The sequence below is a fragment of the Sciurus vulgaris genome, assembly GCF_902686455.1.
Source record: "Sciurus vulgaris genome assembly, chromosome: 2".
Classification (NCBI taxonomy): domain Eukaryota; kingdom Metazoa; phylum Chordata; class Mammalia; order Rodentia; family Sciuridae; genus Sciurus; species Sciurus vulgaris.
Window position 1 is genome coordinate 47,622,596 of NC_136462.1, and position 19,345 is coordinate 47,641,940.

At 34.7% G+C, this 19,345-nt stretch overlaps 1 protein-coding gene across 2 annotated transcripts; it reads right to left on the reverse strand.

Moving 5' to 3' along the window:
• Positions 1–1,716: 1,716 nt before the first annotated feature.
• Positions 1,717–19,218, reverse strand: SOCS4 (suppressor of cytokine signaling 4). Of its 2 annotated transcripts, none has more exons than XM_079121246.1 (2): positions 18,958–19,218; positions 1,717–3,589 (listed from the first exon to the last, which is right to left on the reverse strand). In XM_079121246.1, exon 2 carries the CDS (start codon positions 3,495–3,497, stop codon positions 2,175–2,177), a length of 1,323 nt encoding a protein of 440 aa, XP_078977372.1. In that variant the 5' UTR covers positions 3,498–3,589; positions 18,958–19,218; the 3' UTR covers positions 1,717–2,174. The 2 variants fall into 2 exon arrangements, with proteins under 2 accessions (XP_078977372.1, XP_078977373.1); XM_079121247.1 differs by lacking the exon at positions 18,958–19,218 and adding an exon at positions 18,692–18,932.
• Positions 19,219–19,345: the final 127 nt, after the last annotated feature.

Here is a 19,345-nt window from a genome sequence, read left to right on the forward strand (position 1 = left end):
AATAATCAGTTTGAATTATATGAAAAGCTATTTAGATCTTGGCTTTCATAGAAACACTAATTTTTATCACTATAAAAGATAACATAATTATATTTCCTTTTTCTTTATAAAACTACCCTTTAACAGAATATTCATAGGCTAGTCAATCCTTAGGTTTTTCTATACTAATAAAAAGTTACCTTTAAAAGAAAAATATTCAAAATAATTGTTTCACAGAAACAGAAAATCTTATCAAATTCTGATAAAAAACTATAATCATGGGTAGAGTCTTACCATGCTATTTTCTTTCACCAAAGATGGTTATTTAGGAAGTATTTTATTGATTAACAAGATAAGCTTCTCAGTGATCTATAAAAGTGCCACAATAAAGATGAGGTAGTATGAGACTTTTCTACCTTTGTAAAAGGTAAATATCATCTTTAGAAGTGATATTTATCCTGACACTGATATGATATCCTGAATCTCATCACTTCTAGAATAGGTGCCACCTTTCGTGGAGATCAAGACAATCTTGAGACCACTGAGAAGAAAATGGTAGAAGATAATGGTAATAGATTTTCCTTTAATTTTGCAATTGCTAAAAGTTTACTTTAAAGCTATTATTATTTTTATGTTAACAGAACTGCAAGACAGGAAATGGTATTTCAACAAAAAAAAAACAACTATAACTAAAACATTTGCTTTAACTTGGACATTTTATAAGTCAAAATAAAATTCAATCCAAATAGAAGTTTCCTAATACGGCTAAACTAGCATCAAGGTATCAATGGCTACATTAAAAATGCCAATTAATACGAAGGGGCAGGCCGCTCACCATAAGAAAATCTGGAATTTTTCTAGATTTATCAGTCATTGACTCTTTCAAAAAAAGAGTAGGATATCATTTCATTTTATTAGTTACATTGGGCTAATGTTTCTAAAAATGCTGCCCTGTTCTTGAGATAATAAATTTGAAACATGATCATTTTTTTTGTCCTATTCAGCATAATGTATGCCACATACCTTTCCTTTTTTGAAGTCACATTAAAAACCTAAGTTAATTCTGAAAATAGGAAAATTAATTGGGACCTGAAGATCAAAAATAATACAGAACTTCCTGAATATTGATCTCCATGTATAATTCCTGAATCCTTAATTCAAGTTCAATTGAAAACAATGAGAAACTTTTTAGGTCCTCCTTGGTTACCAGTAGAAATTTGTGGTTGTTTATAAACTATGGAAGTTCCTGAAAGTAACAGGCTCAGAGCTTCTAAAAAACAGCTAAGTAGAATCAGCAGTTCATAAATTAATACAGGAAAACCCTGGTTGCTTTAATTAATGCTGAGTACTAACACTGTTATTACTTTTAAAGTTTTCATTGAGAAATAAAATTTATGTTTTAAAGATGGTTTAACTTAGGCTGGGGATTTAGCTCAGTGGTATAGCTTGACTAGCATGGGTGAGACCCAGGGTTTGCATATGTGTGTACACATACACATAAGGATGATTAAACTCTACCAGGTGGAGAAAAAGACCTATTGAAGAACAACAAATGACCATGCCATATTGCAGAATAAATACACCTCCAGAATATCATGTTCTCATTTGATGCTCATTGACCAGATTAATCTATTTTACAGTTAATATTTAAATTAAAAACACATAAAGTTTAACTTTAAGTCATTTTGTTACCTTTAACATCCCTATAGTAAATTATAAAAGTCAATTACACTAGTATGGATGAATCATAATATTTACTTTTACTGAAGAATTTTAAAGTTCAACAATGAGGGGATGAGGAAACTATATTTTATGTATAAGAACACTGATAGCATAGGTTAAAAAATATTTTACATGTAGAAAGGAACGTAAGTTTATTATTAAAGAAAAATACAGACTATCCAAATATATTTGTAATGCCTACCAAATTTCAAATATGCCTGGATCACATATAAATTAAGGAAAGAAAAATTTAAGTATACAATTTACATAGTAAAACCCAAAACTGAATATCTGTGGTTAAAAATATCTATTAACATCCAACAAATAGTGTAGCATAAGAAAAATAAACTGATCCAGCAGAGGCTTATTTTCAACTCCAACTGCCTTTGTAGAAAAATTCAAAGAGGAGTAACAAAAAATAAAATGTTAACTAAAAATATGTATGCCATTATTTCCATGTTACTACCCTTTTCCTAGCATTGTTGTTCTGGTGCATCAATCCTGAGTACTCTAACTTTTGATTTATAATGATATTCCTTCAAATATAATTTCATAGAAGAAGGAATTGGAAGGGCATCAATGCCATCATAAGTTGTACAATTACAAATAACTGTTCTGCAAATATGCTGCAGGGAAAAGGGGAAAGTCCGAATTAAAGGAGTGGATAAAAGTGGTTCAAAGAACATACAGGCACTTGGGTCCTTATAATGTTCCAGGAGCCCAGTAATATCAGGAGAATGGAAGACACAAGGATCATGTGCATCAAAGCTAAAGTTGTGATTCCACTGTTCAATTCTAGCGTGGAGGGAACGACTATAGCGTCTAAAACTAACAGAGAATAAATAGTCTTCCTGTGCTGAGTCTCGAAGTAAAAAGGTACCTTCTGGTTTTCCTTCTAGTAGGGCTTCAGCTGCGTATTTATCCATAACTCCCCAGTAACATGGATTGTTATTGATCTGAAGGAGGTCTGGTACAAGACAGTGAACATAATCAATCTGGGTGTGGTACTTAGGAGGTGTTTCCAACTGTAGGATATCATCATCCATTTCCCATTTGGGTTTGTTTCTTTTTCTTGAACTTGTGCAAAGTGTTATAATTTCATCATCTGAATCCATATCACTATCCTCTATACTGTTATTTGAATCCAGGTTCATCACAGAGTCAGTCATGAGACCACCTCTACATGAAGCATTGTTGGTAGTTACGACACAAGGTTGAACATTGGTATGAGAGAAACAGTTTACATCTTCCATGTTTCTTCTTTGTTTTAGCTGACCATCCCTCAATTCACTCTGAGACAAGTCTGTGCTTACCCATTCATCTGGTTTGGGACTTATAGGAGCAGTGTGTCGTTTAATAAAATGCCATCTGAAGGCTAAATCTGATCGAGGTGGGAAAGGACACTTATCTAACATTAGTTCACTGATATGAATTTTTCTTTTAGATGGAAGCCCCGAAGAGTGCCGACTACTACAATTCTTTATTGGAAAACACTGTCCCACAGCATCCTGCAATTTTTGTTTAAGAGATCGGCCTAAAAATCTATGACCACAGGAATGATCCAAGTCCAGCTCGATGGATGAACAGCTGTGCTTTCTTTCTTGGCTCCTTAAAGGAATTTCAGTTTTCTCTATAGCATCCACTGTTTCAGCATCCGGACAACTCTCACTCTTTTTGGACCAAGACAACTTCTTTCCACTCCACACATAACCATCCTTTCTGTCAGCACTTCTACTCCGACTAGTTTTGGGCCTTACATCTACATTTTTACTATTATTTTCACTACTTTCTGCCATTTTAACAAGTTATCCACAAATTCCTGTGTTATAAATACTGCTTTTTCAGTTTTTCTGACAGGCTGTTTCTTCTGGGCTCCTTCTGGATGTATCTAAAGGGACAAAAAAAAGTCATTAGCCATTTGTTATCCACCTTTTATTCATAATATAGAGCCCCATTTAGACAAAAGATGAAAAACTAATTAGTACATGAAAAAGATGAGTACTGGCTACGTCGACAGAAGTCCCAAGGTATTTTGTTCCCATTTAAATGAACTGCTGTACTATACGTAATTTTGTAGTTCCACATAATCACGAGCCTGAGGTTCTGTTCCATAGCTAATTTCCAATGTGGATCAGAAAAAGCCATGTCTCCTCTCTCAGCCATAACACAGGCTTAAATGTGAATAATTTCTAGTCTTGAAATATGTCTCGTGCCTCTCTCTTTTCACTTTATTATAAAATTTCACAACAGATCAATGAATTCTTTGTGAGAATTATAAATCTTATGAGCTGTCTACTCTATATTGTTCTTTCACTTCTCCTTGTTTCCATTCTTACTGATTAAAATATGAACAATTTTAAGGTATAAAGTTAAGAGAGTATTAAATAAACAATTACCACTAAGCAGTAGGAATGTTTTGTCAACACATTTCAAAAACTGGTCAACATTACCATCAGTCTATGTAGTTTTTTAAAAATATAGAATTAGACTTGTATTCTTGATCATTTGAAAACGAGTAGGTACATTTTTATAGGGTATCAACTCTCCTACAAAGTTGGCTAGACATGATAGAATCTACAATGTAAAATACTGAGTTTCACAAAGACTAATGGTAATGATTGGTCATAAGTAGAATTAAAGTACTTTTCAGTGAAATAAAGTCAGAAACTGAGGGAAAAAGTTCTATAATTCCAAATATATTATAAGTGAAAGATGAATTTTGAGACTGGGAAAAACAGTTACTCAACATTCTGATTATGATTAAGTTTCTGACTATGCTAGAACCTTAAAAATTCCAAGTCTAGACACTTGAATCCATTAAAAGTAGATCTGAAACAATCATATTGTATGACTGTACATACTGGCAAACAATATGATTGGTAAGTGCTTGAAAGTGTGAAGAAATTATCTAGACTTTCCAAATACAGTATTCCTCTTCTGATGATTATACTTATTTTTATATAATGAGCCCACTGGTATGTAATCATTTAAAATTCTTAGGGAAAAATGTTTCTAATCTAATTTTGAAAGATACACCATCACTTATCAGCCAAAATTATATTCAACAGCATGCTTTGCTTGTTTGTTCACTAAATTCCACTGGCAAAAAAAAGCAGAACAAAGGTGGCTATAGAATATGAAGATTCACTAAGGTTTGTATCAGAATAGCAGTTTATTAGCTGCTAATAATTAACTGGACTGGAGTTCCCTAATCTTGTCTCTTTGCTGCCTCTAAATTGGGGCATTTCTTTTTTCATATCCTCTGTTCTTGATGACATTCCCACCTTTACCAGGGTCCTGCTTCAGTCTTTCTCTCTTAATTCTTCATTGTCTTAAAAAATCACCAAAGTCTTCTTATAAAATCTTGATTGTGATGCTTCCTCAGAAACTTCCTAATGAGTAGGAAATTGGATTTCCCCTCAAAATGAAAATAGCTTTTTGGTTTTTCCTGATTATAAGAGAAACAATTGTTCAGTTTGACAATTATTCTTCCCTCAGAAGTCAACCCAAAACAATAAGGGAAAATAAAATGTAAAGTCACAAACCTAGGTCTAGAGGTGTAGCTCAGTGATAGAGCACTCACTTAGCATGTGTGAGGTCCTGGTTGCCAAGGGAAAAAAGTCCATAAACCTCATCTTCAACAAACTATCAGATAATCTATAACCTGAGATAACAGTGGAGCGATCACTGACTCAGTGGTAGAAAGCTGGGTGTAGAGGTGACATGGATAAGAAACAAACCAAGAGAACAGGCCAAGTTCAGGACCTTTAGGCAAGAGGTGCTATGGAAAGTATGGGCAAAGAAAAGGGAGAAAAATGGAAAGGTATGTTGAAAATTTGCCTAAGAACGGTTAAGATTTTTTTAGGTTTTTCTCTAATACTTAGAGAAGATAAGATGTTTATGATTTGACAAACTAAACCAGAGGCTCAGGACTTTGATACCAGACATAGCAGAGCACAGAGGGGAGGCTGGGAACTAAAAATAGAAGGACTAAATTCAAGTTTCTTGGTCCCTTCTTCCAAGTAGCTCCCAGAACTCTAGTGGCTAGTCTTACACTTCCTTCATAAGACAGAAGAACATACTTTTTTCTCTTCTTTTCTTAAAGAATTTACCCTTTGTTTTTATGTGGTGATAAAAATTGAACCCAGGGCCTCACCTGTGCGAGGAAAGCACTTGACCGCTAAGCTACAATCCCAGCTCAGCAGAACATACTTTGCTAGAAAACAAAGTGGTCAAAGAGAAAAGGCATAGATGCTGAGAGCTAGGAAAGCTCTAATAAAAAGCTAGACAGCCACCCAAGCATGCTATGAAGCTCACCTGTGCATAGTCCCGCCTACACACACACAACTTCCAGGAAGCACAGTTGTGCTCTACTCATGGATTATCAGTTTTGAGGAAAGTTTCTAACATAAATGACAGACCCAAATGAAGAAATGTGAAAAAATAGGAATTGTGTAAGGATTAGATTTCTGGGTCTGGGGTGTAATTTAGTGGTAGAGCTGCACTTGTAGGAGGGAGGCCTGTGTTCCATACCCATCACAAAAATAAACAAACAAAATCTGATTTCTTCCAAGTTAAGAGAAGAGAATACGGTGATATAAGAAGGAGATGAGGACAGTCTGAGAATAACAAAGTTTTTGGAAATTAAAAATATGATTGCTCTATCCTTAACTTTTCTCTGTCAGAGTGGATAATTTTATATACTGTCTTATGAGCATAAGTCTTTCATGTTGAGTCTAAAAATCTAAAAGTTAAGGATAGAGGAGAGAATTTGTTGTTATCTGAAAATAACAGAACAAGAAATGAGACTTGGACATGAGACTGAAAGTTACAAAGGTAACCAATGGAAAAACAAAAATAATAATGCAACTGTCAAAATTCAGGAAAGGCTATAGGGTAAGTCAGCTAAATTCTTGTGTTTAATGGCAAGGAATCAACAGATGCTACCAAAGTCAAAAATCAAGATAAAGATAGAAGTATGCCATTTAACATCAGGATGCTAGCCACTGGAAAAACCGAAGGCAGAAATTGTTAAGGGTGGTGACCTCTGGGACTAAGCGTGGGGCAAGGGAAGTTTTCAAAATATGCCTTTTCTACCATGCATATTCTGAAAAACATTTTGAAATGCTTTAAATGAATAAAATAAAATGTTGACTGTTTTGAAAACAAAAAATAAAATTCAGTATTGTTAAATCAAAAAAATATGATTGCTGAGAAAAACTTAGAAGTTGGGGAAATAGAAAAAATAATGTTCAAATAGGCAGAAAGAAAATTAGAGGATCAATATAGGTATTTCATAGAAAACAGTAATAAAATGGAGAGGAGAGATTACCAAAGAAACAATACTGGAAAATTTCCCAGGGAACATATTGAACCATTATGGGTTCAGACTGCTGCCCAATTCTAGAACTGCATAAAGTCAATTAAGATCTGAAAAAAAAAATTTTTTTTTTTTTTCAGAACTGAAGGACATGAACCTTGAAAGAGCCTACTGAGCAGCCTGAATATGCTCCAAAATCTGAAACTTCTTGAGTGCGAACATGATGCCAGGAATGGAAAATTCCATACCTGACCTCATGTGATGGATCACAGTCAAAACACAGGCACATAAAATATTCTGTAAAATTACCTTCAGGTTATGTATAAAAAGTTTGTATGTTTAGATTTGGGCCCCATCCCACAGATATTTCATTATGTGTATGCAAATATTCCAAAATCTGAAATCGGAAATACTTCTCATCCTAAGGAACACTGAGCCTGTGCTGAAGACTTCCTGAGAAGGAAAGTTATAATCCAAGGACTACAAATAAAATGGTATCTGGTTTCTCAACGCCAGAAGCTAGAAAATAGTTTCCCTGAAGAGATATCCAGCCTAACTACCAGTCAAATATGAGGTTAAAATAAATTGTCAGAAGTTGGCAGGGTGGTGCACACCTGTAATCCCAGCAACTTCAGAGGCTGAGGCAGGAGCATTGCGAGCTCAAAGCCAGTTTCAGCAAAAGCAAGGTGCTAAGCAACTCAGAGAGACCCTGTCTCTAAATAAAATACAAAATAGGGCTGGGGATGTGGCTCAGTGGTTGAGTGCCCCTGAGTTCAATCCCTGGTTAACCCCCCCCCCCAAAAAAAAAAACAACTGTCAGACATGCAAATTATCAGCAACTTTAACCCATATTAAATAATATGCTCTTTCTAAATCTGGGGTATAAACTCTGAACCAAGGAAGACATGTGACAGGGAAGAAGAAATGTGAATTCTGGGGAGCAACAAGGGAGTCTCTAGTGAGGGTGTGTGTGTAGAGAAGGGTTTAGAGCTGCTAGAGGGTAATCAGTCCACATATCCACACAAGGACAAAGGCTCCAAGGTGGAAGATCTTAAGGAGAAAACAGACTGCCTTTTGGAAAACTGAGTGAGAAAGGAAATGGAAAAAGGATTAAGTAACAAGTCATTACAGAAAAATTCTTAAGTTATGCAAGAAAATAGGAGCTGCGGATGTAGCTCTGTGGCAGAGGGCTTGGTGAGCATGTGTTAAGCTCTGGGTTAGATATCCAGCACCACCAATAAGAAAGAAGAGAAGAAACGTAAAACCACCTGCTCAGCAGTGAATCACAGTTACATATTCACCAAAACTGTGATATAACTGTAATATGAGGATGCAAAGAGAGAAAGGAAGATAGCAGTCAATTCTTATTCATCATAAGAGGAATTCAACACAATGTGGAAAAACTGATGAATCACAAAGTATAAACATACTATTTAGAAAGATGAAGGTAAATGTCAGAGTTAAAAAATTTGAAAGTAGATCAAAGTAAAAACTATCCATAATCCCATCTACTGGCAATATCTGTTTTAGCATTTTCAGCATCTTTATATGGCAAGAATGTAGTTTCATAGTACAGCGATGACAGGTATTAGAAACATGGTTTGAGTTCAGTTCTGTTTTGTATATGTGTATGAACTTGACACCTTAGTTCATCCAACTGCAAAATGGATGATATCTATTTCACCGAGCTGTTTGGGATGAAATGAAAACATGCACATAAAGTAATCAGCATAACCATGGAAATGTGTTAAGTTAAATAAATGTTAAAATATACTTTCATGTATTTAAAAAGATTTACATTGTTTTGTTAAATACTTGTCTTTTGCCCAATACTTAACTACAAAGAGACTTTTAGGAGTGCGTATAATTATGAGGAGATCAACCAGTGTTTTAAAGTGAAAGACCAATATGTCAGATAATAGCTGAAATTCAGTAGACCACAAGCTATCTGATAATTTGTCATTCACTCACAGAGAACTATCTCCAGATTTTTTTTTTTTTTTGCAGTGCTGGGGATTGAACCCAGGACCTTGTGCTTGCAAGGCAAGCACTCTACCAACTGAGCTATATTCCCAGCCCAATCTTCAGACTTTCTTTAGACAAGTTTACATGCTAATAAAACAGGTTTAGGGCTGGGGCTGTAGCTCCATGGCAGAGCGCTTGCCTAGCACTCATGAGGCACTGGGTTTGATCCCTAGCACCACATAAAAATAAACAAAATAAAAACATGCTATCCATCTACAACTACAAAAAAAAACCAAAAAAACAAAAAAACAAAAAAACAAAAACTACAAAACAGATTTACTTTGGTAAGGCTTACCACATTTTAAGTAATAGGTACCAAATGATCAAATACCTATGGATTTTAGGTTAACTTCTTACATGTGCTAATGCTGCAGATGTCCATAAAATAAACTGAAAGTGAAAAATACCATTGCTCTAGGATGAGTTTTCCAAACATTTCCATACATTTCAGAGTTAATGCACTGGTAATTTTCTTCTGACTGGTTTTTGTTTTGTATTCATTTCAGAATTATAGCCTTAAAAGTGAGGCCCCTGATACACGACCAGTATAACTCCACATTTGTACAACCACAAGAATAAGATTCTAATTAAAATGAGTTATTCTCCATGTGTATATATATCAAAATATACTCTACTGCCATGTGTATCTAAAACAAGAATAATAATAAAAAAAAAAATCTCTAATTTAATCCCAGTAGCAGCATCCTTAATATGTATGGTAACATCTTGGCAGGCTGTAGGGATTAGGCAGTAGTAGGAGGGTGAGCATTATTCTGTCTCAGGTTACTTACTCTGCTTAGCTTTTCATGTATAGCTACTTGGTTGAAAATGAAAACATAACTTGAAAATAGAGAAAAACATTAAATTTTGGTACACCACGAGTGTTTATAATATTCCCTTTAAAAAGAACTTCACTCAAAATGTACAATATCTGTTCAGATCTCAAAGGATAAACCTTCGATAAGATTCATAGGACTTAGTTTAGTAATACTGGTTTATTATGTTTGAAGTGACTTTGATGATTCAAAATTTATAGCAATAATTCACCCATCTTGGTAGTAGAAATAGAATTAATGATGGCAACTGTGTCCTATGGTCTTGTGTATGTTATAAATCTATAAACATTTCAAATATAAATTAACAATACAATTCTAAATCAGATTGTCAAGTGCTCTGAAAGAGGACCATTAATAATGGGCTGGCCCTACCTTGAAAACTGTCAAGACTGACAGATTCCAGTATTAAGACATTTTCCTTTGGTTATCATGTCATAAAGCAATGCAGATAAAATAAATACAACACACATGGAGACAAGGAAAAACAAAAAGTGAGGCCTCTGAGTTTGATCCTTAGCACTGAAAAAAAAAATCATTATAGCCTTACATAAAAATTTCCTAGATATTATTTTGCTAGAAAACTATGAGTTCATGCTCAAAATCACACTTTTGTAAAATGTTGTTCTGCCTCATCTATGATCATATGATCCAAAATTTCATCGAAATTTTAGTTTTCAAAGTAGGAAGAGATTTAACTTCTAATTATATTAGTCTAAAAAGGAAAAAATTAGGATTAAAGTGAATATATGGTTGACAATGTGACCATCCCTCATTGTCATATGGTCACTTATCTAATGATGTGCTCCTCCTGAGGGAAGAGTGGGAGTCCCAAAGGGCTGACAAGTTAAAGCAGTCCTCTTTTCTTGACTCACTGTCAGAGTACTGCAACTGTTTACATGATGCTAGATTGTATTTGTGGATTGTATTATTTTAAAAGAAACTTTACAATACTTTGTAATGAGACAGAATCATGGAAATTTTACTACACAAAACTTGATAGTAATTCAAGACAAAGAACTAAAATAAGTTGTTGAACTTTTAAGAGGAGTTAAGCATTTTTCTTTCACAAAATGACACGTGTTCCAAATTTTATGACCTCTACTGAGATTCTCAGAAGGCAATTAGCAGATAAGTATATTTTAAAAACATACATGCATTTAATCAGTAACATCATAATATAAGTAAACTCTTCACAGTTTTTCTGTTACTGTTCAGGATATGTTTTCAATTTTAATTTATATTCCAAAAATTTTCAATGTTTTAAAAAGAATTCTGCATTAGCAAGCAATAATTTCTAGAATTCAGTCATGCAACGCTCCTCTTTCTGTGTATGAGTCTTCACGAGAGAACATATCCTTGTTCCTTCTGGAATCTTTCTCCCTCTCACAGATCTTAACCTCGCCTGCTTCATCTTGGAGAACAAGACCTGCACATCTCACATGTGGACAGAACATACAGGTGTAGCAGTGGAGCCCCAGAATTTTTCAACCTCCCTATTTTCCTTTCTCATCTTCTTCTGTCCTCACCATGGATCCAGAGCAGCAGCAGCCCCAGGAGCTGAACAGAGCACTTCATTTTTTATTTTTTCCCCACGTTTAGTAGTGCATTATAGTTGTACACGTTGATGGGATTTGTTGTTAGTATTCGTACATGCACTCAATATAACAATAAAATTTAGACAATATCACTCCTTAGCATTTCCCCCCTCCCTCCTTGCCTCTCAACCCATGGTCCCTTTTTCTATTGATTTCCCTTTGATTTTTAGGAGATCGATTCCTATCATTGTTTTGCTTTTTCCCCTCTAGCTTCCACATGAGAGAAAACATAACCTTCTGAGATATGACACTTAACCTTCTGAGTCGGACTTATTTTGCTTAACATGATGGTCTCTGGTTAATCAATCTTCTTGCAAATATCATAATTTCATTTTTCTTTATGGCTGAATAAAACTCCATTGTGTATATATGTCACATTTTCTTTATCCATTCATCTGTTGATGGACACCTATACTGGTTCTGTAATTTGGTTATTGTGAATTGTGCTGTTTATAGGTAAGAAAGTAACTTTTCTGCATTTGTGTGCCAGATGCAGTTGTACACGCTTGTAATCCTAGCAACTTGGGAGGCTGAGGCAGGAGGATCACAAGTTCGAGACCTGCCTCACCTACAGCAAGGCCCTGTCTCAAAATAAAAAATAAAAAGGGCTGGGGATGTAACTCAGTATAAGCACCCCTGGATTCAAACCCCAGTACCAAAAACAAAACAAAACAAAACAATATTATACTATGAAGAGATCTTATTAGGAAAAAAAAAAAAAAAAACTCAGAATTTCCTTCTTCATTATTTGATTTTGTTACAAAAAGCCATAACAATCATGAAATTCTTACATCTTTACACTTGCACATGTGGAAAGAAAATTTTCTAATACCTTGCAGAAGTTTCATTAACCCAAAATTCTTTAAAATACAAAATTCAATTACACTGCTCTCAATAAAGATAGCATTATTAATTTTTAGTGAGAGCCAAATTATTTTTATTATAAAGACCAAAGAATTTTAAAGAAAGACGCTTTGGTGTTTGCCTATACATGTAAATTGTGAATGTAAAAAGAAGGTGTAGAATTCTGAATCTGAATGAGTTGTTTCAAATGTCTATCATTAACTCTTGAGATTTTAATTAATTATTTTTGTGGTGCTGAAGATCAAACCTGGGTCTCCTGCATGTCAGGCAAGCCCTCTAGTACTAAACTACATCCTGGGTCCAATTCTGGGAATTTTAATAAACTCAGCATAAATGAAGTAGGACATCAAAAGGGTGTATATTTCAAAATTATGACTTTATCACTAATCTGTGATACAGAAATCAAAGATGATAGCTTAAAAGATTCTGACAAATTGTTTATATATTTTCTGCAGTGCTAAACCCAGTAGGTATGCAAACTAAAATTGAAGATATCTGATAGTAGTTGCAAAGATTTTTTTTTTTTAAGAAGGCAAAAGAATCACTTGGGAGAGGCCCTCATTCGATAATTAATTTTTTATGAGTGAGATATGTTACACTGCCCCAGGGATTAAACTGTGACATTTTAAAAAATCATTATTTCTTAATGAGCAAGAGGCAAATGTTTAAAAAGCAAGTTTATATAATAAAAGCTATATCAAGAAAGCAAGTTCTCAGATTCAGTATCCATTTGGTCCCAGGTTCTACCACCAATGGCAATGACAAGGATAACAAAATCAATGCCCACTGTGGCAATTTCATTAATGATTTAAATAATATTCAGTTCTACTCAATAAGGCTGGGAAAGTGATTTTAATTAAAGATTTGTAGAGAAAACAATATCTAATAAGAAGTTAAACTTTATCTGGAAAATTATTCTGTATTCTTTATAATACTGGATAACACCATTATTATGTATTATTTTTTTCACTGAACTACCTGTATCTAACATGCTGATCTACATTTAAGACTAGAATTCACATAAATACTAAATTGAAATAAATTTGATCCTATAAAGAATAATTCAGTATACTACATAAAGAATTGATAAATTCTGGTAGTATTCAGTCCTAAGACTTTGCCTACCAAATCCATGATTCCAAGTTTACCTGCCATCATGTGACCAAAAACTCCTTGAAAGCATTCTGATCACACACAGTCTGTAATATTTGCATTAGATACTAGAGAAATAGTTAGGCTCCACAATAGAATTTATTGGATAGCAGATAACAGATGAATTCCTTGGAACTTGTTACAGAAAAAAAATATAAAAATGAGTTTGTTCACAAGAGAAAAATATTTGAACTAAAAAAAAATATTTTTCTCATTACAAAAGCAATACAGGTTAATTTTCCAGTAAATATTTTGAAATATGTCCTTTAAAGAGATACCATCCAGACTTTACTGGACGGTAATTTTTAAAAAAGTAATTATTGGTTTAATACCATTATACCCTCCCTTTCCCCCTTTAATTTTCTTTGGTAGCAGGGATTGAACCCAGGGAAGCTTAAACACTGAGTCACATCCCCAGTCCATTTTTTAGTTTTTACTTTGAGACAGGATCTCAATAAGTTGCTGAGGCTGGCTTTGAATTTGTTGTGATCCTTCTGCCTCAGCCTCCTGAGTGGTTGGGATTAGAGGTATACACCACTGTGCCTTGCCTTCTGCTACCTTTTCTACTTTCTTTCCCAGTTACAGTTTGATTATGCCAGTGTTTCTGAAGCTATTCTAGTAGATGCTATTTCTGAAAGATGCTAATACATATTCTGCAGAGGAGTAGGTTTTAGTGCTTTATCATATTGCATGGGGACTACAGTTAATAAAAATGTATATTTCAAAATTGCTAAAATTTCACCACAAAAAATACATCACGGAGGTAACAGATGGGCTCATTAGCTTGACTGAAACATTCTATACAATGTATATTGATGAAAACATCACATTAAGCCTGGAGTAGTGGTGTACCTGGAATCTTAGCTACTAGGGAGGCTGAGCTCAGCACAAGGATCACAGTGTTTGAGGTCAGCCTGAACAACGTTAAGTAAGACACTGTCTTAAAATAAAAAATAAAAAGGCCTAGGGATGAAGTTTAGTGGTATAGACCACTGTGTTCAATCCCCAGCACAACCCAAAATAAACAAAATAAATAAACAAAATAAAAAGTAAAAATTTAAAAAAAACACTGTATTCCATAATTATACACGATCACTTGTCCATTAAAAGGAAATAATTAATGACACTAAAAACAATACATATTCTGGAGAAAAAGGCATTCCCTTTCATATAAATTTGGGAAATGCTTCTCCTCTGCATGACTTTAATACATATCTGACAAAAGGTTAGATAGGAGGTCCTTCAGTAAAGAAAACTGTTTATGCCAAAGTTTCCTATATTTAACTCCACAATTTTGGGGGAACAAATTTTGGGGAAATATATTAAAATGAATGTATATTTCCTGAACTTACTAGTGAAGAATATGCTGAAATGTCTAGAAACCTATTGTTGAAGGTTTTTTTGAAGAAAGTTAATCTGGAATGAAGGAAGTAGAAAACTAAGAGCTGGCAGCACATGGACTTCTAAAAGTAGAAGGATAATTAATAGAATCTTAGCATAATATATAAGATGTACTATTAAAACATTTTATGGAATAAATTGGAAAGATGCATGTTTCCTTATAATTTATAATTTTTAATTATAAAAATGACATGTAATCAGTAAATAGTAAATAAGATATTCAGAAAAAAATGAGAAGGGGCAAAAAAGGTTATAATAAGTACCTGGAGGTAAGCAATTCTGACATTTTGGCCTATTTCCCTGAACTCTTTCGTCCTATGAGAACAATGTAGTTGTTAAAGAAAATTTTAAAAAATTAAAAACTCATAAAAATTAAGAACCGACAGTTTTTCACTATCCCATATTTAAAAATAAACACAGTGCAGATGAAATGGCATGAGTTGCTAAACTGTAAAATAGGGGCTAAAATTCAGACCTTGCCACTCTCTAGATATGTTACTTCCTTTAAAAAAAACTAATTTAGTGCTGGGATATATTTAGTAGTAGAATATTTGAGTGGAACGTGTGAAGCCCTAGGTTTAATCCCTAGCATGGGAGGAAAAACAAAAAACCCTGCCTCATTTGACTTCACTTCTCACTGTAAAAGCTGGACACATTTGTACTGCCAGGACGAAGACATATGAAACAACACACTGAGATTAATGAAAATAAGTATTATTCAGAACTTTTCTAAAAATGAGATGATAAAGTGGCAAAATCAAGAAAAAAGGAAAGAGAGGAAACAAAAGGCTACATATAAGGCTAGAATATCTGCATAAAAACATACTTAAAAATCTGAATTTAGGAGGCCCCAGAATTTCTGAAATATCATAAAACATTTTATATTACTCCTAATATTATGTTCCTTTAAAAAAGTTTTAAATGTTTAAATTACTTAAAGATAACATAGGTGAAAATCACAAGCTTTTAATGACCAAAAATTTGTAGTTTCTTGCAGGCTTAGTAAATTAATAGTACTAATAGTAGTGGTACTGAAATAATAAGCAAGTTTTTTTTTAAAAAACTGATTATAGATCATTCTTTTCATTACTTTACAATTACGTATGCTTACATTTAAGGTTGAGTAACAAGTTTCACCTACAAACTAGTAAAAGGGAACTCTAGATTTAAATAAAACTGACTTTTATGTCCTGATATGTTTTTAAATTCTGAGTTTTATGGCAATAACTATTATTTGGAGATAGAATATGGTAGACTACCTTGAATTAGGTTAAAGACCTATGCTCTGACATCTAGTAGGTATGATTTCATTTTATTTATTTGTTTGTTTATTTATTTATTTTTGGTACCAGGGATTGAACCTAGGGGTGCTTAACCACTGAGTCACATCCCCAGCCCTTTTTATTTTTGAGACAGGGTCTTCTTAAATTATTTACAGTGGGGCTGGGGAAATAGCTCCGTTGGTAGAGTGCTTGCCTCGAAAGCACAAGGCCCTGGGTTCAATCCTCAGCACCAAAAAAAAAAAAAAAAATTGCTTACAGTGTCCCTAAGTCGCTGAGGCTAGCTTTGAATTTTCAGTCCTCCTACCTCCTGAGCTCCTGAGATTACACACATGTGCCACCACACCTGGGAGGTGTGGGATTTTAGATAAACCACAATCTTTCCAAGTCTTAAGTTTTTTCATTTATGAAATATTTACTATATGTGTCTTGCAATAGTAAAAATCAATCTAGTAGAGTCAACATGAGATTCATATTGTTTTTTTTTTGTTGTTGTTTGTTTGTTTTTTTTGCTAGAACTAGATGCTTGGAATAAGGGGACTTTTACTGTATTAAGTTTATACATGTGCAATATTATCTACCCCCAAAATAAATAGGTCAGTAAGTTTCAAGGCACATTCAGAAATAGAAATTTTCTGATTTCTAATCTGCCTTTAATGTTATTTTTTTAAATACTTTTTTCTCCTTAGCTCTGGTTACCCTCCCCTCTCTTCTAGTCTTATCTTTCACAGGATTACTGATTTTCACATCAAGTACATATTTTATTGAAAAGGCATTTTAAAACTCCTTCCGTCAGACAATACCAATATATTCTCTTGGATAAACTGCAAGATTTAGATATTACCACCATTGATAGAATGGTAATACATGGTTTTCTCACCCTACTGCCCTTGAGACCAACAATATTTGGGAGCCTAGGGGTACTAAAATCCTGACAACAGAGCAAACTAACCTTCATAGCGAATGAATCTTTGACCTTGGCTTAATTTTCAGTGAGTTCATTCAGTTATCTACTCCTATGAGATATGCATATTAATAATGATGAATACATTCATTTGGAAAATTTTGACACCTATATCAGTGACACAGCTAAAATGGTTTCTTTTTAAACAGCTATGTTATCTTAAGTAACTAGATAATTTTACTAATACAGTATTTAATTTACATAGGTTTCATAAATGCACTATCATCTTGTACATGTTGTTTCAATTATCTATTTCCCTCAATAGGATCATGAACTCACAGAAGGCATTAAAATTTGTAGGCATTTTTCTGAAACAAATGTAATTATGAAAACATAGTAGAAAAAGCAAGAACAAATCTCTTAATATTTAAAACATTTTTACTGGATAATGATTTAAACCCACTTTAAACAAAAACACTATACACCCACCCTAAGTGTCCCACTAATAACACAAGACATTAGTAACAATGAATTTTATACAGCCATGAGTATCTTCTATATACTCTTAATTGGGTGGAACTAAGTACCATCTCCATTTCAGAGACTAGAATTTGACATTTGGGAAAGAAATACTCAAGGTCACACAATGTGTTGAGTTAAAAAATTAAAACCTAGGACTATTCAATCCTAAAGCAGAATCACATTCATACATGTGAAATCTGCAAAGGAGAATTTTCTTTTAATCTGTGAATCAAATGGTTTGTCTGCTAAGACACAAAGAATGAACAGATGTGCGGACACATGGTATTATAGATACTCCATCTAAAATAATTTATAGCTATACCTCATTTCAATTTGCAGATTCTTCTTATTGTAAGCTCTGAACAGTATTACACTGAAATCTCATAATTTATTCAATATAAAGATGAATGGTATGAGTTCATCTTGAACCACCCACTCTATCCAATGGTATTAAATTAGTTGGACAAAAAATTATGAATCAGTCTACCTAAAAAAAATGAATGATCTCTAAACTAAGTTACTTAAAGAGTAGCATCTCAGGTACCTTTGCTCTTGTGGGAAATCAACAGTAGGTATTTCCCCACAAATCCCAAGATCTATTTGAGTCAATCACTCTTCCTTTTTATTCATTATCAAACCTCGGTATCTAGCAAGCCCATTTGGAGCCCTACTACTAAAAACGACTCATGATGCCACCACGGCAAGAACACCCAGTTTGTCTAACTGTGCTTCCAACTTATCACAAAAGATAGACAGGGAAATAGGGAAATCTCTACAACGGAAAGACGTCTCACTGAGGTCGTAAAATAGGTCTGATTGAAATTGAAAGGTGGGTGCCACAAAATCCTGAAAAATCCTCAAAGACAACTAACGAGAGATTATCATTCTGAAGATTTTCATCACAGACTTGTCTACCAATATGGAAAACATGAAGACAAGAAAACATAAACTTGATAGCCAAGATCAAATGAAACATTCAACAACATAATAGTTTAATTCTAACTCCTCTTTTGGATCTAAACATACAGTTCAGTGAACTTTAGTGGGATCTGAATCGGAAAATAGAAGATACTTTTTATTAAAAGGGATACCTGGATAGAGTCGCAAGAAATAAGTATTAATTCTTCATCTCTACAGAAGTGACAAGTTGAGGGTATGAAGGATGTCAAGATTAAAGGATCGACAAGGTCTCGCTCTCTTCTAGGGAAGACATACAAAGATCTGGCTCTAACTGTGCTCCAAGGAGGGGCTGGATCCGTTCAAAGGCCCGGATACGGTTGCCTGGAAGGAGAGCCTGGAAGGAGAGAGCGAGACCCCGGCTGCAGAGCACGGCTGCGGCCACCCTTCCCCCACTCACCTCCCGAAGCGCAGCTTAACTGGGGCTGTCCGAGTAACTGCCGCCATCACCACAGCCCTCGCTTCTCCCGGCTCGTTCAAGTGGAGAAAGAAGGCCCAACCACTCCTCGCACCTCGTGTAGATCCTACCAGGCGGATGCCTTCCTGCCAACCCCGATGCCCCTCCCCTCGACGCTCGGTTCCCGTCTCAGGCTTCCCGGACACCGCCGGCTCCGCGGGCGCAGCCACCACTCCGCGTTCAGCTCTCTCTTTTTTTCGCTCACTGCCCCAGCAGCCGGTTCTTTCCCTCGCGGCCGGCGCGCAGCTGACGCCACCATCCAGCGACCTGGGTCGAGACCTGCGCTGGGCGTGGGCGGGCTGCGCAGGCGCAGCGTGCTGAGCGCGCCTGA

Bases quoted from the DNA above. Each gene is read 5' to 3' on its own strand.
- SOCS4 (XM_079121246.1), bottom strand. From the start codon at position 3,497: ATGGCAGAAAGTAGTGAAAATAATAGTAAAAATGTAGATGTAAGGCCC.